Source organism: Chinchilla lanigera, unplaced genomic scaffold (assembly GCF_000276665.1).
Source record: "Chinchilla lanigera isolate Chin_1 unplaced genomic scaffold, ChiLan1.0 scaffold00092, whole genome shotgun sequence".
Classification (NCBI taxonomy): domain Eukaryota; kingdom Metazoa; phylum Chordata; class Mammalia; order Rodentia; family Chinchillidae; genus Chinchilla; species Chinchilla lanigera.
Window position 1 is genome coordinate 7,597,608 of NW_004955493.1, and position 17,125 is coordinate 7,614,732.

The window sequence follows — 17,125 nt, forward strand, 5'->3', positions numbered from 1 at the left end:
AGGACCTCTTGACTCCTCGGGCTTAGTCTGCATTCTCATGTTCTCCAAGTCCTTGTTCAGCAGCTGCTCCTCTGCTGACTCTGGACCTTTCTGGTTCTCAATGGCAGGAGCAAGAGTGGCCCGTTGTATGGCATGTATTCCCTGGGGTTTCTCCATGTTTGAATGATTCACACATGTCTGTGGGTGGGCATCTGCAGCCGCTGCATGGTGGGCCAATTGTGTCATTGTTTCTCTGTATCATGGTAGTTCTCAATTGAGCAGCGCCGCCACGTCGCTGCTGCGTGGCTCCCCCTGCACCGGGGGCCCTCCCTCTGGGCACTTACGAGGCAGGGAGCGAGCCGGCGCTCCTGCCCATGGCTCCCTGTGCGCCTGGGCCCCTCCTTCCGGGCGCCTACCAGGCAGGAAGCGTGCCAGGCTGGTTTTGAACTGTTGGGTTCAAGCAGTCCTCCAGCTTCAACAGCAGTGCTTCTTAATAATTTGTGTTTGTTAAGCCAAATTACAGATGTGTTCACCTTCTGAGCTTTACATTCTGTATTTCTGAAATGCTAATGAGAAAATAGAACTTTTAGGATTAAGTGATGTGATACATGTAAAAAGTTCCTGGTAGGTGGCCTTGGTGGTGCAGGCCTATAATCCTAGCACTCTGGAAATCTGAGTTGGGAGGATTACAAGTTCAAACACAGCCTGGACTTAGAGACTTAGCAATATTCTGTCTCAAAATTTAAAAATGGGCTGAGGATATTAGCCAGTGTGAAGATTCTGAGTTCAAGTCCCAGCACCACAAAAAAAAGTGCCTTATGATATGAAACAGTTTTCCAAATACTGAAGTATAATAGAATCACTTGGAAAGGTTGTTCAAAGGATTAATTTCCTGATTCCATCTCAAAGTCAACTGAATCATAATTTTTGAGTATTTGATCTGGATATGTGTTTTCAAAATTCTCCAGATGTAGAGGTATTTAAGAACCATAGGATGGAGCATCCTCTCTACTGAGTGCCTTTTTGTTGCTGGGCATGCTGTAGGATGCTTCTCTTAGTGGATTCAATGTGAGTTCCTTTGATACTCATCTCAAGGAAAGATCAGATAAGACTAATGCGGCATCTCGGCACAAAAGCAAATACATGCTGGGTGTGATGGTGTATGCCTGTAATCCTAGCACTCTGGAAGGGTCAGGCAGAAGAGTTGCAAATGTGAACTCAGCCTAGGCAGTTTAGTGGGGTCCTGTGTTTAAAAAAGGGGGTGGAGTGGAGCTGGGGATATAACAGTGCAAAGGCCTAGGTTCAATCTCCAGTACAAAAAAGCTTGATTTTTTTTTTTTTTTTGAGAAGCTAAGGCTAAGGTTGGGGATATAGCTCAGTGGTGGAGAACTTAACCTAGCATGCACAAGTCTCTGAGTTCAATCCCCAGGACCACCAAAAGAAAGGAAGGAAGGGAGAGAGGGAGAGAAGGAGACAGAAGGAAGAAGGAGGAACAGAAGGAAGAAGCAAACTAAGGCTAACTGTAATGGAAGGAAGTAAAGCCAGGGATTTGTAAAGCAGCCTTTTGTCCCTAGTGGGAATGGGAGTGAGAGAGAGATCCATTCCGTACTGTGTGGACCGCTGAATTGTTTTGGTTAGTTTGGGCTCCTAGAATAGGTTGTTCTCTTGCAAACCTGGTTTTATGTAAATTTGGCCCCATATTTTTGCCAGATTCAAATCACAGGATGTAAAGTTCCTTAAATACTTTTATTTTCTGTCCTGTACAATCTAGGCATTGTGTCGGGCAGAGGATGAAGAAGATATTCGTGCAGCCACCCAGGCCAAGGCTGAACAAGTGGCTGAACTTGCAGAATTTAATGAGAATGATGGCTTTACTGTTGGTGAGGGAGAGGAGGCCAGTCGGGTTGGAGCTGATGATGAGGAGATGTCCCGGGCTGAGCAGGAAATTGCTGCCCTTGTGGAACAGGTCAGCGTTGGAACCACTGGCTTTTGCCTTCATCCTTTATAACATTTCCCCCTGGGCTTAAGACCCATTTGGGGTCCTGGACACCAGATCCTTAGTTCATAATCTCTGTGTCTGTCTGTAGCTGACCCCCATTGAGCGATACGCCATGAAATTCCTGGAAGCTTCTCTGGAAGAAGTGAGCCGAGAGGAGCTCAAACAAGCAGAAGTGAGTATTTCTGGGGTGTGCGGTTGGTAGTAGAATGCTGCTATTCGTTACTCACTCTGCTGTGCGCGCCCTCCTGCTGACCGCCCTTGGGGAATGTGTTGTTGGTAGGAACAAGTGGAAGCTGCCCGGAAAGACCTGGACCAAGCCAAGGAGGAGGTGTTCCGCCTACCCCAAGAAGAGGAAGAAGGGCCTGGGGCTGGGGATGAGATCTCTTGTGGGTCTAGTGGAGGCAGCCACCGGCGCAACAGGAAGGTCAAGGCCCCTGAGAGGCTGGGGACTCGTGTCAGTGAGCGTCTTCGTGGAGCCCGGGCCGAGACTCAAGGGACAAATCACACTCCTGTCACTTCCACCCATCATACCCGCAGCACTTCCACTCCCCCCCGCTGTAGTCCTGCCAAGGAACGGGTTCCCAGGCCAGCACCTAGGCCTCGGCCTGCTCAGGCTTCAGCTCCTGCTATAGTTCCTGCCCCAGTTCCTGCCCCAATCCCTGTTTCGATTCCCATTTCAGCCCCAAATCCAGTAACTGTTCTTCCTGTCCATATCTCACCATCTCCCCCGCCGCCCCCGCAGGTTCCTCTTTCATGTTCTTCTCCTGCCTGTACCCCTCCTGCTGCCTGTACCCCTCCACCACCACCTCATACCCCACCACCAGCCCAGACTTCTCTCTTAACTCCTCCTTCTCCTCTTCTGCTTGATTCACCTTCTGTGCCCATCTCTTCCCCAGTTACTAACCTCTCATTGGGCTTGGGGCCTGAAGCAGAACTTTGTGCACAAGCCTTGGCATCTACGGAGCCCCTGGAGATGGCTGGTATGACCAGTTCTGAGACTTCCCCGCTTACTCTTATACCCCCTAAGGATCTGTTGCCAGTTGCTGTTGAGATCCTGCCTGTGTCAGAGAAGAACCTTCCTCTCCTCCCTTCTGCACCTAGCCCAACCCCAGAGGCTGGCAGCATCCCCAATGGTCAGGAGCAAGAGCTAGGAGACCTTACTGAGGGGTCCATCACAGTGCTGGATCATGAGGAACTGTCCACAGGTTTGAGTGAGAGCAATGGGCTGGAGCTCCCACCTTCACTACCATCTGATGAGCCACTCCAGGAGGCTAATAGGAACTTGGAAGAGTTGGTAGAGGTTCAGACCCTAACCTCCAGCCCAGAGAAACCACAAGAACTTGCCACAGCTGAAATCACAGTTCCATCAACCTCATCTTCAGACACTTCCTCTCCTGAGGGTCCTTCCCCTGCCCGGCCCCCTCGGCGTCGCACCAGTGCTGATGTAGAAATTAGGGGTCAGGGGGCTGGTGGACCAGGGCAACCTCCAGGCCCCAAAGTGCTTCGAAAGCTGCCAGGACGGCTAGTAACTGTGGTGGAGGAAAAGGAACTTGTGAGGCGGCGGCGTCAACAGCGGGGAACTGTCAGCACCTTAGTGCCTGGGGTCTCTGAGGTCAGTGCCAGCCCAGGAAGCCCATCTACCCGCAGCATGTCCGGGCCAGAGTCCTCTCCTCCCAACAGTGGGCCCAGTGAAGCTGCTCCCTCGTCCTCACTGCCCATCCCAACTCAGCCCTTCGTAGCTCGGCGTCACATTGAGCTGGGGGTCGTTGGAAGGGGCAGCCCAGAGAACGGAGAAGGAGCACTGCTTGCTATCTCTCCACCTGCTGTGAAACGTCGGAGGGGGAGGCCCCCAAAGAAGAACAGGTCTCCAGCAGATGCTGGGCGAGGGCTGGATGAGGCACCTTCATCGACCTCTAAAGGAAAAACCAATGGGACTGAGCCAGTCCCTGGGGCTGAGACCCTAATTGTTGCAGAACCTATCCTGCAGCCTCAGCTTGTTCCTGAATCCCAGCCTCCTGGACCCCCACCAGTTCACAGACCAGAGCCCATCATCCTGTCACCTGTGGAGAAAAGAAGGCGTGGGCGGCCCCCCAAGGCACGAGATTTGCCCATCTCTGGGACCATTTCCTCTCCAGGGGATGGCAGTTTAGAGAGCCGGACACAGCAGCTCCCACAACCACCACTGCCACCACCCCTACCACTGCTACCCTGTCCTACTGCTCCTGTCGCCAACACTGTCACCACGGTCACCATTTCAATGTCCCCACCCAAGCGAAAGCGGGGCCGACCTCCCAAGAATCCACCATCTCCTCGGGCCAGCCAGCTCCCTGTATTGGACCGCGACAGCTCTTCTGTCCTTGAGAGCTGTGGATTGGGGAGGCGGCGGCAACCCCAGGGCCAAGGGGAAAGTGAGGGTAGCTCTTCTGATGAGGATGGAAGCCGCCCCCTCACCCGCCTGGCTCGCCTGCGACTTGAAGCAGAGGGAATGCGGGGACGAAAGAATGAAGGGTCCATGGTGGTGGCTGTAATTCAAGATGATCTGGATGTAGCAGATAGTGGGCCAGGCGGGTTAGAATTGACACCTCCTGTGGTCTCATTAGCCCCAAAACTGCGCTCAACCCGCCTACGCCCAGGGTCTTTAGTGCCCCCACTAGAGACTGAAAAGGTGCCTCGCAAACGGGCAGGGGCCCCAGTTGGAGGTTCTGGGTTGGCAAAACGGGGCCGAACACAACCCCCAAGTCCCCTAGGGCCTGAGGGTTCAGTAGAAGAGTCTGAGGCTGAAGCCTCAGGTGAGGAAGAGGAAGGTGACGGAACCCTACGCCGCCGGCCTGGCCCCCGCAGGCTCGTTGGGACCACCAACCAAGGGGACCAACGCATCCTGCGCAGCAGTGCCCCTCCCCACTTGTCTGGCCCTACCGTTAGTCACAGAGGCCGGAAGGCCAAGACGTGAGTGGGCTGCCCCTCCACCTAGGCTTTCCACCATGGCCACTCTCCCTCTATGACCAGGCCTGACTCTGTTAACCACTACTTGAAGTCTTGAGGGGGAAAGCCTCCAGGGAGACGTAAGGGCCTTCTCCCTTTCCACCAAAGTAGGGGATAGGCAACTGGTTGTAATGGAAATGGGGCTCATCACAATCCTCCTTCCCTTCCACCCACGTGGCTGGGCAGTGTTAAGGGTGGCAAGATAGTCTTTGTCCCACCCCCTTGTACTTGATTCCCCAGCTATCTTTCATAGCCCCATACCCTTAGGGGAAAGGGGAGGGGCTTCTCTACAATGAGTTTTTTTTCTTTTTTTTTTTTTTTTTTTTTAAGGAGAAAAAAATAATAAACTTAGTTTCTGTACAAGCATCCGAGTAAGGAAGCTTCTGATTTTCTGGTGTGGAGGGTTGGGTGGGAACTTGGGCATCGGTATTCTCCCCTTCCTCTTGCAAAGACCCTCGTACCTGATCTCTAATCCTGGATTGTATACCTTTGTGGCAGAAACCTCCACCCTCAAGAAGAGGGAAGACTGGCAAATCTGATCTGCTGGTAGGGTTCGTTTCTCTCAAATCTTAGTTGTAAGTCATTCAGATATGTTGTCCTCTCCCTGCGTGTGTTGCTTTGGTTCCTGATCTCCCTCAGAGCTTTCCAGTGCCTCAGCCTTTTTCCTTCTTTTAACCAACACTTGCTCAAGTGCTTCCTTTCCTTTGTCCAGAAGAAAGGCATCCTACCTACAACTAGCTTCATCCTGTGGCCCTCCCCTCTCCTCCATCTAGCCAAACTGGTTTGAGTCAGCCACACCCCCTTCCCAGCTCCTGGGGCTCTTCAGATGATGGCTGGCCGCTGGGCCCCACCTCTGGGCTTGGAGCCCTGAGTCAGCTCCATCTCCACCTGAGCCAAATCAAACCTGAGGCAGGAGCGGAAACTCAGTTCCTCAAGGCCTGTAGCCAGGTAAGAGCCCCTGTTCGTGTTTACATTTTTTTGTCCTTGACCCCTGGGCCCTGTCTTTGGGTTCTTGCCTTGCTGACTATGTCTGTTTTTCTCATCTGAGTTTTTTTCCTCATACTTAACTCCCTACAGCTTTGTGGCACACATCGTTCTTTGCACTCTGCTTGTTTTGCTTCTTGTACCCTTCCTGTCTCACTTGTTTTCAGGGAATGACAGGAGTTGATTTTATCTAGCTGTAGTGGAATGGTTGGATGTGAGGGTGGAAAGGTGGTTTGGTACCGAAGTTTAGAGGGCCTGAGAAATAGATGAGAAATGAGGGCGTCATGCGGGTTTCTGTGAGGGTCATGTGGTCATCTGGATTTTGAATGTTTTGTGTGGTCTGTAGAGAGTGGATGGCACGGAGTCAACATAGAAAAGGCCCCAGCTTGGAGAAGTAAGGTCTTCCTGATGTTTGATTTCGTCAGCTGTAAGAAAGGGTTTACATGTGCACTTTTCCCTTTTCTCTGTCACAACAACTGATGTTTTCATGTGATACGGTTGCTTATTGGAGTGGGTTGCAGGATGTAGGGTCCTACTCATTGATCCTTAATACTCAGCCTCTAGGGGAATTTCAGGGAACCTTATGACCCGTGTTTAAGATTTTCTCCTGCTTCTCAGTTGCACTTTTCAAAACTGTAATAGGTATACATTTGCTTGCCTATAGAATCAGAATTTAAGATGAAAGAAAAGGATTCTAGCCACGTATTTTCTTTCCTGTTCCGAATCACTGGAGGAATTTCCAAGTAAGGCAGCATTCCTGACAGTTGAGCGAGGCTATGACAATATCAGGCTCTGAGAGGGGTGGAGTCAGCAAGCCAGGTCAAGGGCTCATTTGTTGGGTTTACAAGTACCGTGACTGTATCGCCCACAGGTGATGGAGGACGAGGAGAAGGCAGTGGAGATTGTGTTGAGCAACATGGCAGCTGCTCATTCTCCATCCCCCATCCGCTGCTGCAGGCTCCGCCTCCGCTGCTTGGCAGCTACTAGCATTATCTGTGGCTGCTCTTGCCTGGGAGTCATGGCCCTTGTGTTTGCCATCAAGGTGAGGAATGCAGTTTCTATGGGAGTGGGGTTGGGTGTAAGGCAATGACCTTGAGTGTCTGACTTGGCTACACTGAGGGAACAGTTACTAAACACTATCAGTGCTTATCTCAGGGCCTACTGCAAGGAGTAAGGTAGGTTCCTCCTGTCAGAGGACTCAGTCTATGAAAGAGTTGGCAGTGAAAATAATTACTAGTAGGATACAGTTTATCAGTATCAGGATAGAGGAAGCATGGGGTACTCAGGAGAGTGGGAGAGATGTGTGCTCTGATAGTATAGGCAATTGATAACGGCGTCCTGGGTGAGATGACAGGAAAGTAATCTTAAAGGATTTGTGAATAAGGGTGAAAGGACATTAGAGGAAAAGGCCAGTGTGTACTAAGACCTGGACTATTCAGCATGACTGGTTTATTGAGATGAAGCCAGAAGGTCCAGATTGCAGAGGGCCTCTAATTCTATGCATAGCAATTTTGACTTTATCTTGAAAGCACTAGGGAATTAAAAGTTTTTGCAGGGTGTGTGTGTGTGTGATATGGTCGGATGTGTGTTTCCGAAAAATCTACTGTCAAGGCCTACGTGGAGGGTGAATCAGAAGGGGCAAGGCTGGAGGCGGCTGAGCAATGATAAGAGCATACTTTTAAGAGTCTGGAAGAGCAAGTTGTGATGGCACATGCCTGTAATCCCAGCTCCTGGGAGGCCAAGGCAGGAGGATCCCCAGTGAGTTTGAGGCCAGCCTGAGCTACATAGTGAGTTTAAGGCCAGCCTAAATTACACAGTGAGATCCTGTTTTAAAAAACAAAAAAGCCAGGGATATAGCTCAGTGGTGCAGTGCCTGTCTGGCAAGTGCAAGATCCTGAGTTTGATTCCTGGTATCCAAAAAACAAACAGAAAAACCCCACAGCCTGGAAGAAGCAGTGGGGTCTTCCAGAGGGCTTCTGTTGCACGTACATGCCTTTTTTTTTTTTGAGGTGCTAGGAATTGAACTGGGGTCTTACTAGGGAAGTGTGCTATGGCTAAGCGGCATACCCAGCACATATATGTACTTTTTGAAAGACTACTCAGGCTAATTTAGACATGCTGGAATTTTCTCACCCATAGATATATTTTTGTTTGTTTTGATACAGGGTCTCACTGTGTAGTTCAGGCTGGCCTTGAACTCTCATTTTGTAACAAAGATTGGCCTTGAACTCACAGTGATCCTCCTGCCCCAGCCTCGAAAGTGCTGGGCTTGCAGGTGTGTGCCAGCCACCTCAGCTGACCTGAGACATGTTTTTAACAAACTCTTTCAGGGCTAGGTGTAGTTCAGTGGCAAAATAAGCGTGCCATGGATTCCATCCCAGTCCAACCAAAAAGAAAAAAATAATTCATAAATATCTCTTCACTATATGAACTTCTTGCTTTTAAACTGGGCGAGTTGGCACGCACCTGTAATGTCAGCACTCAGGAAGCTGAAGCAGGAGGATTGCTGAGTTTAAAGCCAGCCTGAACTGCGTAGTGAGACCCTGTCTCAAAACCAAAAATCTCTCTGGCTTTCACTAGGGCAAAATCATAAAAAGGATCTCTAGTGGTGAGAAAGTGATGCCCACTGAGCTATGACTATGGGCTCTGACTAAACATGAATCAAAAATAACTCATTTCCATGTTGTGCTGGGTGTGGTGGCACTTGAGAGGCTAAAGCAGGAGGATCAACCAGGAGATCGTGGCTAGCCTGAACAACATAGTGAGACCCTGTTTTTTTTTTTAAAAAAAACTGTTTTCTGAGTGAATCTGGGATGGGCTGGGGATATAGCTCAGTGGCATAAGCGCCTGCCTGGCAAGCAAAAGATTCTGAGTTCGATTTCCAGTACAAAAAACAAAAAACAAAAACAAAAAAAACAACCTTTGCCTGCCTGTGTGAATCTGGGATGAGTAGTAAAGAATAGGGAATAAGATTATAAAGGATTTTCTTATGTATGATATTTTTGTTTTGAGACAAGGTCTTGCTGTGTAGTCTAGGCTAGTCTTCAACTTACTATGGAGCCCAGGATGGCCTTGAATTGGTGGTAATCCTCCTGCCTTAGCCTTCCATGTGCTACGATTATAGGCATGTGCCACCATGCCCAGGTCCTTATGTGTCATTTTGTGAGCTGTGGCCACTTGAAAAGTAGGGTAAAAATGGGTACCTTGCTGGGTATAGTGTGGCACTCCTGTAATCTCAGCCCTTGGGAGGCCGAGGCAGGAGGATTGCCAAGGCCAGCCTAAACTATATAGTAAGACCTTGCCTCAAAAACAAAACAGTAAGACGTTATTTTGCAGATGAGGCATGAGAAACAAGACAGGAAGGCAAAATGGGCATGAAGTTTTGAGCTGTGATGAATGGGGGAGTGGACTGGGGCACTGGGTACTTCGGGGGCAGAAGTGGGGGGAAAACCTAACCGAGAACCTGCCTCCACAGGCAGAAGAGCGACATAAGGCAGGCCGATTCGAGGAGGCAGTGCACTGGGGGGCCCGGTCCCGGAGGCTCATCCTGGCCAGCTTTGCTGTCTGGCTTGCTGTCCTCATTCTGTCCCCTGTGCTGCTGTGGCTGCTTTCCTACACCATCGCTCAGGCTGAGTGACCCTGGGTGGCCTGTGCCGAGAGTCAGCTGAGACATGCTGGATCCAACAGTGCAACATTGCTAAGTTCTGGGGACAGCAATGGTCCTTCCTGGCTGGAAGGATGGGGCCTCTCTTAAGGGCCCTTGGAAGAGCTCTTCTAGCCTTTTATAACAAGAGCTAAGACTGGGGAGGGGCGATCAGCTGGCTGTTTCAATGCCCTCCACCTTCCCTCTGTCCTACACCACTCCATCCTAGGGGCCTCCACCCAGAGAAGGGGGCTGAAGACCAGGCCTAGTTTTATTAGAATTTGTTTTATAATAAAAACCTCTTTTGGTGTTGAAATGCTCCTGTCTAATTAATTATTCTCTTCCTGCTTTCCCGAGTCTTTGGTGAGGGCCAGACTGGATATCTGACTGATGGCAGAAGCTGCTAGTCTCTGGCTTCACTTCCAGCTCCATAAGAGGGGAAACAATTTATTTTTCTTCTTCTGAAAGTTTCTCATTTTGGAAAAACCCACAACTTCTCCTTATATATCAGCAGAAACCCTGAGGCTGGAGAGGAAGTTTAGTAACAGAAGCTGCTATTTACTTGAATACTTACGCCAGGCTGTGTTCTAAGTCCTTTGTATTTTGCCATCAGTCCCCACAGGGACTCAGTGGTATGTTCTTCTTTTATAGTTGAAGAAATGGGCACAGATTTGCCTAAGGTCACAAAGCTAGTACATGGCAAACCTGGATTGAATCCAGACCCTTGTTGTGCTCTATCTATAGCTCTTTTTTTATTCTGTATTTTGAGACGGTCTAATTAAGTCACTGACTTGCCCAAAATGGGCTTGAACTTGTGATTTTTTTTTAAATTTATTTTTTAGTTTTTTTCCAGTACTGGGAATCAAACTGACAACCTCGCACTTGCCAGGCAGGCACTGTGCCGCTGAACTAAATCCCCAGCCCCTGGGCTTGAACTTGGAATCTGCCTGCCTCAGCCTCCCAGAGTATTGGGATTACAGGCACGCGCCACCATGCCCCGATTTAGATATTTGTGTACCTGTGCCCTGGGAATTATGGTTACCTCATCATAATTGAGCAGAGCACCTAAAGGAATTAGAGATGTGTACACTAAAAAGAGTATTAGAAGCACATGGTGGCTGTTTTCAATGTTCCAAAATGCTCTGGAAAGGAAAATACTGGGGATTGACCCAGGGTCTCATGCACACTAGGCCAGTGCTCTAACCACAGCTGGTTGCTCAGGCTGACTTTGAACTTAAAGTGTTCCTGCTTCAACTTTCTGAGTTGCTGGTATTACTGGTGTTGTGTACCGCCACAGTTGGCTTGGTAACGTGGTAATGTGGTTTTTTTTTTTTGTACTGGGAATTGAACTCAGGACCTCACGCTTGCTAGGCAGGCGCTGTGCTGCTGAGCTTGGTAACATTCTATAGCAATCTTTCCTGTTTTAGGGTCTGGTTCTGGTTTAGAATCTTCACTGTATTTAGTTGTCATACCTCTTTAGTCTACTTCAGTTTTTTGACAGTTCCTCATTCTTTTTTGTCTTTCATGATGTTTCTGAAGCAATGCCGCTTAACATCAGAAGGCATATGAATGTTGGTTTGTCTTACTGGTAGTAATAGCAACAATTTAGTTAATGTAGTGTCATATTTTTCCAAGGTAATGATCTTTGTGTTTTCTTTGTAATTAAAAAGGAATCTATATAAACTTTTTCAGTGAATTTTCACCAGATTCCTTATGTTTGTTGTTTGGTTTTCTGAAAGGGCCTTGCCATAGCTGGCCTTGAACTTACCTCCCAAGTGCTGGGATTGCAGCACCACCATTGCTGACATGCTCCACCATTCAGTTTCACCAGTGATTTTTTTCTGGGTTTGTGTGTGTTTTGTTTTGTCTTTTTGAGACAGGGTCTTGCTATGCAGTTCAGCCTGACCTTGAGCTCACTTTGTAGCCCAGGCTGGCCTCAAATTTGCAATGATCCTCCTGCCTCAGCCTCCCGAGTGCTGGGATTACGGGCGTGCACCACCACACCCAGCTTGAGGGGCATGTTGAGACAAGGTCTCACTATGCAGTTCAAGCTGGCCTTGAACTCACTTTGTAGCCCAGGCTGGTCTCTAATTTGCAATGACCTGGGCTGGGGATTTAGCTCAGCAGCACAGCGCCTGCCTGGCAAGCACAAGGTTGTGAGTTCGATTCCTGGTACGGGAAAAAAAAGCAAAACAAAAAAAATTGCAATGATCCTCCTGCCTCAGCCTTCCGAGTGCTGGGATTACAGGCATGCGCCACCATGCCCGGTGTTGTTTACTTTTATTGTGAGACATGGTTTCACTCAACTGCTCAGGTTGGCCATGAACTTGCAATCTTTTAGCCTCAGCTTCCCACCTAAGTCATTCTTTCTAAATTTCTTTCTACTGTACAGAAAATCTGGGCCTGGGGATACAGTTCAGTGGTACAGTGTTGCCTATCAGTGTGCAAGGCCCTGGGTTCCATCACCATCACTGCAAAACAATAGATGTTTCTTTTTCTTCTCTTAGTTACAACTTTTAGGATCCATATGGTCTGAGTTTCTGTTTTAGTTTGGTGGTTATATATAATACTGTCATTATCTTAAAATACGTTCTGTTCAAGCCAGGAATGGTGGTCCATACCTGTAATCTTGGCACTCTCGAAGGCTGAGGCAGAAAGGTAGTAAGTTTGAGCCCAGCCTGGACAATTTAGCAAAACCCTATTTTTTTGAGTTCAATCCCCAATATTAAAAAAACCCTATTTTGCGGGGTTCAATCCCCAGTATTAAAAAAAAAAAAACAAGTTCTGCTAGGTGTAATTTATACAGATCTTAAATATGCAGTTTTGATAAGGTTTTTTTTTTTTTTTTTTTTTTTTTAGTCAGTACACCTGAGTAGTCACCATCTAGGTAAACAACATTTGGAACAGTCAGAAAGCTCCCTCATGAACCTTGTCTCATTATATTTGCCTCTGATTTTGACTAGTGGAAACCCTCAAGCCTCGTTCCTGTTCTCTTTGATAAGTACTCATTCATTCAATTTTTGTTGTTTGTTTTTTAACTAGATTTTTATTGGTACATTTCAGATGTACATAAAGATCACATTCACCATAGAGAATTTGTACCTGTACATGATATAACCTTTTTAAAAATTCATTCCTTAGTTATTTTCAGCAGTAATTGCTTCCGACTCATCCTGTACCTTCCCTCCTGCAGCCTAGGCATTGCCCATTTTCCCCAAGGGCCGTGTTTTCTTTTGTTGGGGACTGTTACTTAAAAGTCAGTATCTAATGGGGTATGGTGGTGTACGCTTATAATCTTTGCACTCAGGAGGCTGAGGCAGGAGGATCGCTGCGAGTTGGAGGCCAGCCTGGGCTACATAGTGGTCAAAGCCAGCCTGAACTACTAGCGAGACCCTGTCTGAAAAAAAACAAAAATAGATACTAGGTGTTTCATTCAAATGGGTTATTGTTTCTAGGTCCTTTCAGTGTTCAGAGCTAGAAAATAATAAAATTGTATTCATTTTAAATGTTTTTAATTATTCCTCCAATTTCAGTCAGTCATAGGGTCCATCCTTTTCTTTCCCTGTTCCAGATTCTATATTCCCAGTTAGAACCTTAGCTCCCAACTACATTAATCTTTTTTTTTTTTTTTGCCTTTTTGAGACAGGGTCTCGATATGCAGTTCAGGCTGGCCTTGAGCTCACTTTGTAGCCCAGGCTGGTCTCGAACTCGCAACGATCCTCCTGCCTCAGCCTCCCGCATGCTGGGATTATAGGCGTGCGCCACCACGCCCGGCACAACTACATTAATCTTTACTGTTTTAGGATAATTATTCCATTATACTACCAAACAAATCTTCCAAAATTTCTTTGCGTTTCTTCTCTTTGTATTACTATAAAGCCCAAGAACTCCATAAAAATTTACATGGATTCATTTCTCTCCCTTTATGTGATTGTGATCCCAAAGGGACATTTCTAAGATAATGGTAGCATTTGAAATACTGGGTCATTCTGTTCCTCTTTTGCTGGAACAATCTCTACAAGGGTGTGTTGTTTTTTCATTGCTATTAGCCCAGAGCCTAGGTCTCGGATACTCAAGTATGTCTTGTATGATCAAGCTGAACAGTCAGGACTGACTCAGTTTTGAAATCACTCCTGTGAATCTAAAATCTAGTGGGCTTACAGCTGGCTGAGCTTGATAGAGTCCCAAGGCTTTGGTGTGCGTGTGTGTTTAAGATTGAGAAAATGAAAAAAGTTGGGAGAGTATAATTCTAGATGGTACGCACTATGGCTGGAAAAACAGTCAAGAGAAGTCAGCGGCCACAGGACAGGAGGCTTCTAGCCATATAAATCCACAGCGAGGGGCTGGGGATTTAGCTCAGCGGCAAAAAGCGCCTGCCTGGCAAGCGCAAGGTCGTGAGTTCGGTTCCCGGTACCGGAGAAAAACCAAAAACCAAAAACCAAACAAAAAATAAATCCACAGCGAAGTACCAAGCGTGCCCCACTGCATGCTCCCTAGGGAGCACGAGTCCACCGCACAAAGGGGGATTTTTGGACCAAGCAGCTAATAGATAAAAAGACTCGAATTCAGATAAACATGCTGGGGGGTTGGGGATTTAGCTCAGCGGCAGCGCCTGCCTGGCAAGCGCGAGGTCGTGAGTTTGATTCCCGGTACCGGGGAAAAAAAAACAACAACAACAAACAGAAAAACATGCTGGAAAGAGACAGGGGGCAGTGGGGCAGGGAGCGGGGCTCTACCCCAAAAGTGCGACTCCCGGCTGCCCGCTTTCCTACTTCCGGTAAACCTAATTTCCGGATTCGATTTTAGGCGTCTAACACCCTTGACGCAGGTGCCGCCCTCTGCGGCAAATGACATACGTTCATTGGTTGTAACTGAAGCTCCACCCTAGGTTCGCGGTTTTTGATCCCGTCGAGCTGCACGCCCACTTCAACCGCGGGGACTCTCTTGGCTTCCTATTGGACTATTTGTCTCCAATCAGAAGGGTTTCTGAACGTCAGTCTTCCGGCGATGCAGACCATTGGTTGAAGGGATAGGGGCGGATCCGGAGGTCGTCTCCGGCACCAGAGAAAAAGCAAGGGACTGAAAAAGCAAAGCCGGCTGCCTCGAGGCCTCGCATCAACCCTACCGTGACTTTCCGCCCGGGCGGGTGAGCCTGCACGAGACCCTGCACCCCACCCCCGTACCTCCAAGTGCGCCTGCGCCGTAACAGCCGCTTGCCCTTGTGCCGCTTTCCCCTTTTCCTGACATTTTCCTTCCCCCTCTCCTGTCCCCCTCCCTATCCTGTCATCCCTCCTCCCCTTAGGGTCTCCCTAGTCCCGATCCTTCCCCTACCCCGATCCCATCCCCCAGGACCCTGGCGCCCCAGCCGCAGGGTTTGCGCCTCCGGCAGTCGCGATGCTTGTCTCAGTCTCTGTGGGCCTCTCTGCCCTCATTGCCCTCTATTTCCTCCTCACAGGCCCCCACCTCACTCAGAATGACACTGGACGTGGGACCGGAGGATGAGCTGCCCGACTGGGCCGCGGCCAAGGAGTTCTACCAGAAGTACGACCCTAAGGACGTCATTGGCAGGTGAGGCCACAGCCAGGGCAAGGAACTGCGGAGAGCTGGGCACCTAGCCAGGACGCATGGTTACCTCTGAGGGCTGGATAGATGGGCAAGGTCAGTGGTCCGTGCAGAACACTCGGTGACTGACCAGACGTGTGTTCTGGGTGAACCCCCATCTTTCTACGAATTATTCGTTTATGTATTCCAGGAAGAAGGTTGAAGCACCAACTGTGTGCCAGACACAAAGCTACCCGTGGGAAAGGTAGAAAAGATGTCTGTGGCCTGGAGGTACTTCAGGTGAAGTGGCAGAAAAAGATGGTAGACTGGATAGATAGGGATCTATATACTGTGCCTTGGGGTCCTTGAAAACAGCTTCCCAGGAGCTGTGATGTTTGGCTCGGTCTTCAAGTATAAATAGGGGTTCAGGGTGTGGAGACCGGAAGGAAGGCTACATTTGTGAGTCCGTGGCAGGTAACGTTTATTCAACAAAAGTTTCCTAAGCGTGCACACTGTACTGGGTATGCTGTGCCCTCCTACTGAGGGGTGGCAGAAACCCATAGGATTTCTGTCCTCCTATGCCAACAACAGACAATAAGCAAAAACAAGATATAGCACTAAGGAGAAAGCAGGTCAGGGTAATGGAGGCGGGGAGGCCTGGGAAACCTCTGAAGAACTAGGTGTTTGGGGAATGAATCCCAGAGTCTTGTGTGTGGTAAGCAAGTACTATAACACTGAGCTGTGGTTTTGAAGGATGAGAATGACTGGGTCAGCCGGGCGTGGTGGCACACGCCTGTAATCCGAGCACTCGGGAGGCTGAGGCAGGAAGATCTTTGTGAGTTTGAGACCAGCCTGGGCTACAAAATGAGCTCAAGGCCAGTCTGAACTGTATACCAAGACCCTGTCTAAAAAAGACAAAAATAAATAAATAAATAAAAGGAGAGAATGACTGGGTCATGAGCTGAGGCAGGATATACTGTGTTCTTAGCAGAGGGACAGTGGGTACAGAAACTGCAGCCTGTGGCTAGAATCCACTAAGAGTGGGAAACAGTGAAAGAAACTAACTTGGAGAAATGAATAGGGGTTAGATCTAGGGCTTAGGCCATTAAAAGGAATTTAAATGTTCTTGAAGTAAAATGGGTGGTTTCAAACATGGTGACATGATGTGATATATATTTATTTCTGTGACTTGGGAACATGGAACTTAATCTTTTTTGTGCTGTAGTTAACTGACAATAAAAATAGAACCTACCTTGTAGGTTGCTTTGAGAATGGAATGTCTTAATATACCTTTAGAACACTTCTCAGCACATGCTAAATACTCAGCACATGGGTACTCTTTTTTTTTGGTGGTGGGACTTGAACTCAGGACTTTGCGTTTACCAGGCAGGCACTTGTGCCGCTGAGCTATAGCCCCGGCCCCGGGCCTGGCTTCTTAATACATTTTTAAAGAAGGTCTTTGTGCCTTTTGTGTAGAGAGTGGAGAGGAAAGGGGTAAGAATGAAAGCTTAGAGACTGGTCAGAAATCTGTTGATTTCTTGAGCTGCGTGAGAGCTATAAATTTGGGAGGCACCAGCATATAGTAGTGGCTGGGGAGAGAGTACAGAGAAATGAATGGGGTATAGGCTTAGCCCTGGGGCATATAACTATTTATGGATCAGTTACAGAAGGAGCCAGCAAAGGAGACTAAAAAGATACTGTCTGTGAACTAAAAACTAAAACACAAGAAGAATATGCTCCTACAAGATTGTCAGACTCTGCCGTGTCAAATGCTAAGGCCAGGAAAACAGACAGGGGTATGACTGTTAGATTTGACCAGGCACCATTTAGATATTACGTGGACATGTCAGTAAGGCAGTGGAAATGGGGAATTCTGGACAGAAATCACGGGTTGAGACAGGATAGTAGAACATGTTTGCATGGAGTAGGTGTTCAAAGGTCCTAGGACTAGAGAGAGATTACAGAGGAGATGGCGTATTGGGAAAAAAGGGAGCCCA

At 48.3% G+C, this 17,125-nt stretch overlaps 3 protein-coding genes across 7 annotated transcripts in view; all 3 read left to right on the plus strand.

Annotated features, from left to right (window-relative positions):
• The window catches only part of Srcap (Snf2-related CREBBP activator protein), a 47,837-nt gene extending 42,884 nt beyond the window's left edge, over positions 1–4,953 (plus strand). For both annotated transcript variants that reach the window (XM_005405272.2, XM_005405271.2), the window contains exons 32-34: positions 1,751–1,945; positions 2,067–2,150; positions 2,259–4,953. In XM_005405272.2, coding sequence (XP_005405329.1) covers positions 1,751–1,945; positions 2,067–2,150; positions 2,259–4,928 — 2,949 coding nt within the window. In that variant the 3' untranslated portion in view covers positions 4,929–4,953. The remainder of the gene's footprint in view (positions 1–1,750; positions 1,946–2,066; positions 2,151–2,258) is intronic.
• An 873-nt stretch (positions 4,954–5,826) lies between these two features.
• Tmem265 (transmembrane protein 265) lies at positions 5,827–9,903 on the plus strand. 2 transcript variants are annotated; one of them, XM_013504768.1, is made up of 3 exons: positions 5,827–5,908; positions 6,816–6,986; positions 9,420–9,903. In XM_013504768.1, exons 2-3 carry the CDS (start codon positions 6,819–6,821, stop codon positions 9,579–9,581), a joined length of 330 nt encoding a protein of 109 aa, XP_013360222.1. In that variant the 5' UTR covers positions 5,827–5,908; positions 6,816–6,818; the 3' UTR covers positions 9,582–9,903. The 2 variants fall into 2 exon arrangements, with proteins under 2 accessions (XP_013360222.1, XP_013360223.1); XM_013504769.1 differs by lacking the exon at positions 5,827–5,908 and adding an exon at positions 6,612–6,687.
• A 4,740-nt stretch (positions 9,904–14,643) lies between these two features.
• Phkg2 (phosphorylase kinase, gamma 2 (testis)) overlaps positions 14,644–17,125 on the plus strand; it is a 10,236-nt gene continuing 7,754 nt past the window's right edge. The window contains exons 1-2 of one of the 3 annotated variants that reach the window (XM_013504763.1): positions 14,644–14,733; positions 15,043–15,155. In XM_013504763.1, the coding sequence (XP_013360217.1) occupies positions 15,061–15,155 (95 nt within the window). In that variant the 5' untranslated portion in view covers positions 14,644–14,733; positions 15,043–15,060. Of the gene's footprint in view, positions 14,734–15,042; positions 15,156–15,339; positions 15,429–17,125 lie in introns of those variants that run through there. The other 2 variants (XM_005405269.2, XM_013504764.1) reach the window with 2 other exon arrangements.

Coding starts and splice junctions, on each gene's coding strand:
- Tmem265 (XM_013504768.1), top strand. CDS start 6,819: ATGGAGGACGAGGAGAAGGCAGTGGAGATTGTGTTGAGCAACATGGCA. Junction 6,987..9,419: donor CCCTTGTGTTTGCCATCAAG/GTGAGGAATGCA, acceptor CTGCCTCCACAG/GCAGAAGAGCGACATAAGGC.